General features: G+C 51.2%; 1 protein-coding gene across 1 annotated transcript in view; it reads left to right on the forward strand.

The window, feature by feature from the left end:
- The window catches only part of EFNA3 (ephrin-A3), a 93,978-nt gene extending 85,401 nt beyond the window's left edge, over nucleotides 1-8,577 (forward strand). Inside the window, exons 3-5 of the mRNA XM_015419107.1 lie at nucleotides 1,881-1,946; nucleotides 6,953-7,030; nucleotides 7,362-8,577. Of these exons, the coding sequence (XP_015274593.1) occupies nucleotides 1,881-1,946; nucleotides 6,953-7,030; nucleotides 7,362-7,483 (266 nt within the window). The 3' untranslated portion in view covers nucleotides 7,484-8,577. The remainder of the gene's footprint in view (nucleotides 1-1,880; nucleotides 1,947-6,952; nucleotides 7,031-7,361) is intronic.
- Nucleotides 8,578-9,728: the final 1,151 nt, after the last annotated feature.

A 9,728-nucleotide genomic window follows, 5' to 3' on the forward strand; every position in this document is an offset into this window, starting at 1 on the left:
TCTCACTTTTTCCCTAATTGGGCTCTGAGAACTGTAAGATTACTAGGTGACCCTTGACCTCACCCTCGACAGGAAAATGCCAGAATGTGAATGTAATTTCAGGAGGGTAGCCGTGTTGGCCTGTCGTAGAAGAGAGAGTCTGGTGGCACCTTAGAGACCCAGAAGAAGATGAGGTTTCAAGAGTTTTCAGGTCACTTCTTCAGACAGCTTTGACGCTTGAAAGTTCCTACCTTGAAAATCGCCTTCAGGGCAGTTGTAATGGTACTCCTAGGGTTGCCAACCTCCAGGTGGGGGCTGGAGTTTCCCCAGAATGACAGAGATCAGTTCCCCTGGAGAAAAGGATGCTTTGGAGGGTTGACTCTGCTGCATCACATCCCTGCTGAGGTCCTGCCTCCCCAGGCTCCTCCCCCAAATATCCAGGAGTTTCCCAGCCTGGAGTTGGCAACCCTAGCTACTGAATCCTAAACAGGTTTGTGGGTAAAGTTGCTTATTTGGGGGGAGTTACCTTCAAACACTATCATTTCTCCAATGGAACAGGGAGGTCCAGATGGCGAAGAGTGTCGAGTCCATCCCAGTCCGTTCCTTTTGGGGGGAAATTCTGTTGCTTTTTCCTCCTGTCCCTCCTCCAGGTAGCTCCCCATGGTATACATGGTCTTTTCCCCACTGTAATCCCGCAAAAGCCCTTTCTGGGGTTGTAGGCTGCCAAGATGTGAATTGGGTTACCAAATGGCCGAGTGGAGCTTTGGACCCGGGTCTCCCCACTTCGAGTCCAGCAGTCTGACCATTACACCGTACTGCCTCTCAAATTCTTCCCTCCACAGCCTCCTTATTCTTCCCCCTTCCTCTGCCCCCTTCCCCCGTGATTCTTGCTGAGCCAAGCGGGCGCATCATCTACAGTCCACCAGGGGGCACCTCTGCCAAAACATTGGTCCCAGGCTGGGCTGCATCTTCACAGTCCTTCCAGGACTGAAATGCTGCAAAGTTTTTTTGGGGGGAGGGGCAGTAAAAGCTTTGCATTTTTTAAATTCATCCCCCACCCCCGATAAAAAAAGAACAAACCCAACTGCCAGTCCCGCGCTCCCTTTGCATAATCGCCTATTAAATGCATTTGGGTTGCAGCTGTTCTGTAATGAATACAATCAGATCCGACTGGGAGATTAAACGTTTTACTAAAGATTAAGTTCTTTTCTTCGGAGAAGAGAAAAGAAACGGTAATGATCAATTTGCTAAGACGTCCTGCATCACAAAGCAGAGCAGGTTAGGCTGTTGCAGAGGAAATGAATACGAGTGGGGAAGATATGAGTCGTTCGTAGCAGCGGGAGGTAGAGTGGGGGGACCTAGGCGGTGGCCCTCGTTGTGGGTCTAGGGTCCTCGCCTGAATGCAAGGATGTCCCTGTTGTTACTTTCAGGGAGGGTTGGTGGTTCGGCTTTCTGCGAGGGCTGCCGCTTGATTCGGGAAATCATACTCAATTGCCCGTATGAGTTCTAATTGATTTAATTAGAAACGATTCAATCTGTATAAACCATAGTTGCTAACAGAATTAGGGTGCTTTGTCTTTTGGCGATGCCTCCGTGGGTCTCCGCGGGTGCCGTCTTAGCAAAGGTATTCCTTCCTTCCCGTGGGAGGGAGAAGGCAAATACCTCTTCCTGGGGTCCTGCTTGGTATCCGTGGATATCGCCTATCTCAGAAGAGGCATTCCCTCCAGTGTCAGAAAAAGAAAATGCCTCTTCCCACAGCTGTTGAACAATGATGCGCTGCTCCGGTGTGCGGGGAGACGCCTTGTGAATGGCCTAGAAGATTTTTCGTCATCCGCGAATCGACCCGAAATTTCAGCGCCCTTGTTTCTAGTTTGCAAACTTTTCCTCCGTTCCTTTTTCAGCGACTCCGACGCACAACCACCGCCGGGCCTGCCTCCGAATGAGAGTCTTCGTCTGCTGTGCTTCTAGTGAGTGTCTCCCTCCTCCCCATCCTTGGCTGCATGCGCCAGCCCCTAGGACGCATCCCCACTGCTCTCCAAGAGTTCTCTGTGCATGGCTTGAAATGCATTGCATGTGTCCCCTCACGTATTTATTTGTAAGGTGCGGCTCTGAGTTGAGAAACTTCTCAGGGACGCAGAAGCTCGCAACATCACCAAGTGTAACGGTTCGCCTCTCCTGTTTCCCACATTCTGTGGCAGCGGCGCACAATCACACATGGCCCCACCTAGGCGCGTGTTTGTGCTCCACACTTTGGTGCTTTGCAGTCTGGCCGCACGCAACACATTCAACATGCTGAGAATTGCCGTTTTCACGGATTGCTTTCTAGCACGTTTCTAGTCCTCAAGGGGATTTTATTTTTATCATTTAAAAAACGTGTATCCTACGATTCCCCCTATGAAATGAAAAGGGCTAGCAGCATCGCTGATTTAATTTTAGAAATGTAACATCAAATAAATACCCTCATGAGCAGTGCAGCAGGTCTCTGGAGAGGTGGCACTGAACCTTTCTAAATAAATAAAGCATTAGGGTGTAAATACAACTCTGTCAGAGAACAAGGAACATAAGAGACCATCTAATACAGCATCCTGTTTCCAACAGCTGCCAGCCAGACACTAGCAGAATACCCATAACTACACTGCAATGGCAGCAGAATTTCCTTGCTGTTTTACCAACATCTTGTACTTAGAGGTATACTGCCTCTGCCGCTGGAGGCTCCATTTAGATGCCACGGCTAAAGGCCTGAGATAGACCTCTCCTCCCCCATGAGGAGTGTTCCCTCTAAACTGAGTTAGTGTGAGCTCGCTCACAGTTTTTTGGCCTCCGGCTCACAGATTTTTGTCTTGGCTCAGGAAGGATGGCTCCAGAGCAAACTAATTTAGGCAATAGCCAGATTGCCCGCTCACAACTTTAATGCCAGTAGCTCACAAAGTAGAATTTTTACTCACAAGACTCCAAAACCTAGAGGGAGCGTGGAAGAGTGGTTTGCACAAGATTCAGATTACACAAATTAAATAAAATTGCATAAAGTAAATAAAATAAAGGTCCCACCCCTGCCCCCTGGTTGCAAGGATATGTTGGTACAGGGAGCATTCCAAAAATGGGATCGTCCACCTGCAACGGTGTAACATGTTCTACCATTTCATTTTTTTGCATGTGAAAACCTGACTGTAGTCGGGGGGGGGGGGTTTGCCACCAAAGCTGCATTGGGGCAGTGAGCTCCCACCCCACCCCACCCCAGCCTCTAGGAAATATCACTCTGTCCCTCCAGTTTTGACAGGTTATCTCTGATGTGTTTTGGTCAATCTCTTCTGCATAACCATGAGGACTAGAAACTTGGGTATTTTTTTAAAAAAGCTGCCGTTTGGCCAGAATGCTGCGATCGAAGGAAAGTGCGCAACATGATTCTCTGGCCTCCTTCTTCACCCACGATAAGTGCAACCGCAGCCTACACACACACCTGAGGTTGAATCTGAGTCATCGGTTGCTTCATGGGGAAATGCTGCCACAAGGTGATGAATCCTTTTCGGTATCTCCATAGTTGCTCATCCTTAACGCGCCTCCATGTGGTGAAGTAGAGGTACAGCCAGAGGGAAGACGGATAACCTGCGCTCATATATCCAGTAGTCCCTTATAGACTAACAAGATATGTGGCAGGGGACGAGCTTTTGTGAGTCACTGCTCACTTCTTCGGATCTGAAGAAGTGGAGCAGTGAGTCACAAAAGCTCTGTCCCCTGCCGCAAATTTTGTTAGTCTTTAAGGGGCTCCTGGACTCTTGCTCTTTGCTGCTGCTACAGACAGACTAACACGGGCTACCCATCTTGATCTGTCTTCGTACAACAGAATTTTGGCTTTTGCCTTCACCACATGGGGCGCGTTGAGGAGCGTGAGCCACAGGACTTCCCCACACCACCTTGTGATGACACTGCCCTGAAAGACAAGATCATGAAAATCAGACATTAACAGCCAGACACATTTTCCCCTGTGAGAATTAATACCCGGAGAGGAGCAAGAACACTTTCATGAATAGGTAGCTGTACAGGACATAAGGGAAGCCATGTTGGATCAGGCCAATGGCCCATCCAGTTCCACACTCTGTGTCACACAGTGGCCAAAAGCCCAGATGCCACCGGGAGGTCCACCAGCGGGGCCAGAACTCCAGAAGCCCTCCCACTCTTGCCACCCCCCAAGCACCAAGAACATCAGGGAAGCCATTGTTTGATCAGGCCAGTGGCCCATCCAGTCCAACACTCTGGGTGCATTCAGACGGGGCATTTGCAACTGTACAGGTGCCGGTTGGAATCGGTGTACTTACTGGTGTTCACACAGCGAACATCTGCCTTCCGTCCCTAACCGTTGCAAAGGGCTTTACACCGTTGTATTCTGCCACTAGGTCTCCAAGTGGTGGTATCCTGAGTGCAACAGTTGTAATCGCTTTACCCCCCCTCCACCATTGTAGAGCCACTTTCGTTCGGAAGCCCGAGGCTTCCAATTTTCGCCTGCCTTTTTTTTTTTTTTAGGTCGGCGATATGCGCTTGGGCGAAGCTTCGCCCCGGCGTTTGTTTTTTTTTAAACAGAAAAGGTCCTTAGTTTAGTGTTTTAGAGGAGTCCGGGACCTCAGGGAGGCCAGTTTGCTCTTTAAACTTTAAAGATAAGTCCTCTCTTCAGGGCATGCTTTTCGGGACGGGGTGTTTTGCACATGCACGAAGATCGCCATTCTGTGGATGGCTGCCTATGCACATGCGCAAACTGAGTAAAAAAAACCCAAACCGCCGACGCCCACTGTGTGTAAACGGGCATACAGCGATGGGCTCCGCAGACAGGAGGTAAGTGTGATCGCGTTTCAGCCGGCATAAACTGCACCAGTTCCAACTGGTACAGTTTATGCCGGCTGAAACACCCCATCTGAACGCACCCTGTGTGTCACACAGTGGCCAAAAATACCAGGTGCCACCAGGAGGTCCACCAGCGGGGCCAACACGAGTATGACAGGAGTAGGGAGTTTTGTCAGGGAGGAGAACCCCTTTTACCTCCAGTTTCTCTCTTCTCCCACCATTTTGCCGCCACTTCTCCTGACATTTCTTGGTGCCTCTTCCTCCCTCCACAGTCAGCTGGGCATCAGAAGGGAAGGAGGGTTGAAGCAGAAGGAGCGTTGTCCATCCTTCTTTGCTTCAGACTTCCTCCTGTCATTGACGCTACTTCCTGTGAGTTGATATGGACTGGTCGGGGGGGGGGGGGAAACGGCCTTTCCCATCCGCCCACCCCCTCATCAGTGTGCACCCAACAGCAAGGTTCTTGAAGCAGAGAACGTGGCAAGCTTTCTGTTCTGATCCTCCCTCTCCTGCCCATGCCTAGCTGATTAGGGATAGGTCGAGATGGGGTAGCCGTGTTAGTCTGTCTGAAGACGTACCTGAAGAAGCGAGCGGTGACTCAGCAAAGCCCCTACCCTGCCACAGTTTTTGAAGGTGGTACTGGACTCTCGCTCTTCGATGGCTGCAAGTTCTACCACTGCCTCCTCGCCCTCTTTGCTGCTGCCTCAACCCACCGCTCCTTGTGAGCCAGTTTGGTGTAGTGGTTAGGAGCGCAGACTCTAATCCGGGAGAACCGGGTTTGATTCCCCACTTCTCCACATGCAGCTGCTGGTGTGACCTTGGGTCAGTCACAAGTTCTCCCAGAGCTGTTCTCTCAGGAGCAGTTCTTGAAAGAGCTCTCTCAGTCCCACCTACCTCACAGGGTGTCTTGTGGGGAGGGGAAAGGAAAGGAGATTGTAAGCAGCTCTGAGACTCCTTTGGGTAGTGAAGGGCAGGGTATAAACCCCTCTCCTCCTCCTCCTCCTCCTTCTTCTTTCCATTGCCCTATCCGCCTGCCTCTGCTTTCTCCCCTCAAAAGTTTATGCCAACTGTGATCTCTGTTGGGAATGGAGGAGGAACCTTGTCTGGTTTGGAAGTTTTAAAAAGGTTTTTTAAAAAGCTTTAGGTATTGTTCATACCTGGAGGTTCTCCTGAGTTTGCTGGAAATATCCTCCCCCACCATCTCTACGTAGCCCCATTGTGTGGATTTTTTGATCCTCATTCTAGGGTTGTGTTCAGAATTTGATATATAGACAAGAAAGGTAGGAGGGTGTAAAAAAAAATATTAGCGGACTAGTCACTTTTGTGGCCTTGTTTGGGCTACCTTTGACTGTCACAAGCGCATCTCCAACCTGCAAATGGTGTCACGCACTTTCCTGTCATGCACACTTTAGTGTGCACCTATCTGTTCTTGATAGAACAAAGGTTTGAGTCCACGGGCACCTCTGAGACCAACCGAGTTTTAATTCTGGGTATAAGCTTTTGTGCACACGCACACTTCTTCAGATATAAAGAAGATTGAAGAGATGAAGAAACTGGAGGCGGGAACAGGGATTCCCCTCCTTGACAAAACTCCCTATTTGTGTTATTCTGAACGGCCTCCTATTCATGAGTTTTTGTGCTAATCTCCTGGTATTAATTCTCACAGGGGGAAATTGTGCCTGCACACAAAAGCTGACACCCAGAATTAAACTCTGTTGGTCTTAAAGGCGCCACTGGACTCAAACTTTGTTCTGTTGCTTCGGACAGACACGGCTGCCCATCTGACTCTGTCTGTTCTTGATGTTCACCCCCATAATGCACCAGTAACGTGTTGCCTGAGTTTGCCTGCTGTTTGCTGGTGGTGTTCATGTCCGTTTGCCTATCCAGTGGGAATCCTTGTGCATGTTCATTTCCTCCCCACCTTACACTCTGTGTCGCATGGGCCTTTCGACTCTCCTTTAATGCCTTTCGGGGGACCCGGAATGGTTGTATGAGTTTACGGGCAGGGGGAGGGTCAAAACGTATCTGGGAGGTGACATTTTGAGAGAAGGGAAGAGGTGGGGCTGTGGGGAGGGAGACGGGAGCATGGTCCCTCCCCTTCCCCCTCCAGCGCATAACCCTCTCCCCCCTCTCCTGCCTGCAGCGTCGCACTCTGGGGAGAAGGCGGTCCCGACCCTCCCGCAGTTCACTATAGGGCCAGAGGTGAAGATCGAGGACTTGGGTGAGTGAGACTCACAGCGCCCCCTGCTGGCGGAGGGAGCTTCCTGAAGCTTGTTTCCCCTGCTGGCGCCCAGCATCCCTCTCTGCGTTGGCAGCGCCCCCTGCTGGGTGAGGCCCGCGAGCTTCTCCAAATCTGGTGGAGCCCCCCCTAGCGAATTGGATCGAGCCTTGGAGCTGCAGCAGGGTTCCCCCTCTCCCCGAAAAACACAGGAGGTGCCCAAGCAGGAGGCGCTAGCGGGGAGGAGAGGGTGCCCCTCGCCCTGCTCTGGTCTTATCGCCCTTCCTTTCTCCCCCCCTCCCCCTCTTCTCTCTCCCCCCTCCCCTTTTTGCAGATAACTTTAACCCCGAGATGCCCAAGCTGGAGAAGAGCATCAGCGGGACCAGCCCCAAACGGGAACACTTGCCCCTGGCCGTGGCCGCCGCCCTCTTCCTCATGACCCTCTTGGCCTCCTAGCTGCGTGGGGTGCCGAGGGAGAACACCGAGCCGCCCACGTGGACCCAGCTCCCTCCCCAGTGACTCCCTTGACGTTGTGAAAGGACAGACAATTAAGAAATGATATATTTAAACTGGCGTATCTGCGAGGAGGCAGCGGGACGGGCAGACGGGGAGTGCCGCGGTGGCGGAGCGTGAACCTTTTCCCGGCGGCGCCACCCCCTCCCTCCCCCAGTGAAAGGAATGTCACCACCGCAGCCTGCCTGCCTCTCTTTCACCTGCCCCGTCTGCCCCATTGCTGGGGGGAGGGGAGGCTGTGGGGTGTTGCCTACTGCGACAGGGAGGGAGCCCCACCTGCCTGTGGACTTTAGAGGGGAGGGGGCTGTTTGGTGCCCTGCCGGAGGGCGTGTTCAGCCTCTGGGCCTCCCAGCCGAACAGTGACCTAAGGACCACGGGTCACCGGAGCAATAGGCCGTCTGCCCGTCTCTTTGGGTGCCCGAGGCACGGGCCGGCAGTGAACACCCGGAGCAACGGATCGCCTTGAAGACCTCGGCCGGCTTGGGCCAGAACCCGAGGACATCGCACTCGGGCAATGCTTTTGAGAGGGAGAGCTGGGCCCTGTTTGGAGAGGGGTGCACCCCGCCCAACCCAGTGACCGGGGGGGCACTGTACACCCAGTAACTCTCGACCTGGGAAGTGTGGTACCCTAGCTCTGGGGTACCTGTACATATCGCGATGTGTCGTGTACAGAGAGAGGCTCTATTATCCGTGTCTATAGATTATCATAAACTGTTCTCGTAGTGGGTGGGCACGGGGCGGGCGCCGGCCTGCCTGCGTAAGCCAGAGTCCTTTTTTTTAATTTCTCTCTTCTTTTTTTGGTGTTTTGTTCTTTTGGGGCGATTCCTCCCTTTGTCTTCTGTGAAGACCAGACCTATGCAAGACGCACGGACACTTTTCTTTCTGGGGCAAAAACCACGTCGACGAACAAGCAAAAGGACCTTTTTTGGGGGTGGATGTTGGGAGTTTTTTTTGTGTTCTCAAGAGCTTTGGCTGGCGATTTTCATATACTTGCTCTTAGTCTATTAAAAAAAAAACTAAATAAAAGGTGGAGAGAAAAAAACCCTTCCCCTCCTGCCCGGCTGTGGGTTTTGTGGCTGTGATGCGGGGGTTAAGGTGGTGGTGGTGGGGAGAAGATGGGACTGGCGGACAGGTTGGGCTTGAACCATTTTCCGCAGAGGCCGTTCAGCCCATGTTTCCAGCAAGCCAACCAGAATTGACTGATTGATTTAAGTCTAAATGTTCCTTAGATCTACTAAAGCCCCCATTTTAACCTGCCTATTCTCGGTCTCTTCATAACTCTGGAGATAGATCAAGATGGGAAGCCGTGTTAGTCGGTAGCAGTAGAAAAGAGTCAGAGTCCAGTAGCACCTTAAAAACTAACAACATTTGTGAAGAAGTGAGCAGCGACTCATGAAAGCTCACACCCTGCCACAAATTGTGTTAGTCTGTAAGGGGCTACTGGACTCTCGCTCTTTCCTTCTCTACTCTGAACCTTTCTGATCTGCCTCCTGCAATCCCCTGCCATTCCTGGACTTGTCCAACCAAGCCTTAATGGCTTGTGTGAGGTTTTACTCCTGTCACACCATCAACTCTGTCTTCCCTCCTAGATACTGGACTGCAGACATTCTTTAACCTTAGCTCTCTGTGATTTTGGACTGTGTTCCGTCCGTCAGACCACCTCAGCCAATCGGTGCTGGAGATTGTACCTCCAAAAGGCCCATACAGTTCAGATGCTTCCAGTAACATTTAACAAGAAGTAGACAGTAGCTGTCTGCGCTCTTGGAAAAGATTCCTAATCATCTTCAAGGGCAGCCCCGGGTAGACCAGGTCACAGTAATCAAGCACAGAGTTTCCAACAGCCTAGATTCCATCCTCTAGAAATGGATGCTGTCATGATGTCATGTTTTGGGGTGTGTGTTTCTTTAAATGTTTAGTTTGACTGCAGTACTGAAAGAAGAGTGATAGAGGGAGATGAGTGTATTTTGGTTGGCTGCTGACTGAGAGTGAGGGAGGAGGGGTGTCTGAGAGGATTCTCTGTGTGTGTCTATGAGGAGGTTCTGTGATATGAGAGAGACAAGTATGGAAGAGTTTTGAAGAGACTCTGTGTGACTCTGAGAGTTATGAAGGATTTTGTATGTGAAGTTTGAAGAGTGAGCATAGTCTGTGTGACTATGGGATTTTGAGTCTAATTCTGTTTGAATAAGAC

This window comes from Gekko japonicus, unplaced genomic scaffold, assembly GCF_001447785.1.
Source record: "Gekko japonicus isolate JY-2015 unplaced genomic scaffold, Gekko_japonicus_V1.1 scaffold25, whole genome shotgun sequence".
NCBI lineage: Eukaryota > Metazoa > Chordata > Lepidosauria > Squamata > Gekkonidae > Gekko > Gekko japonicus.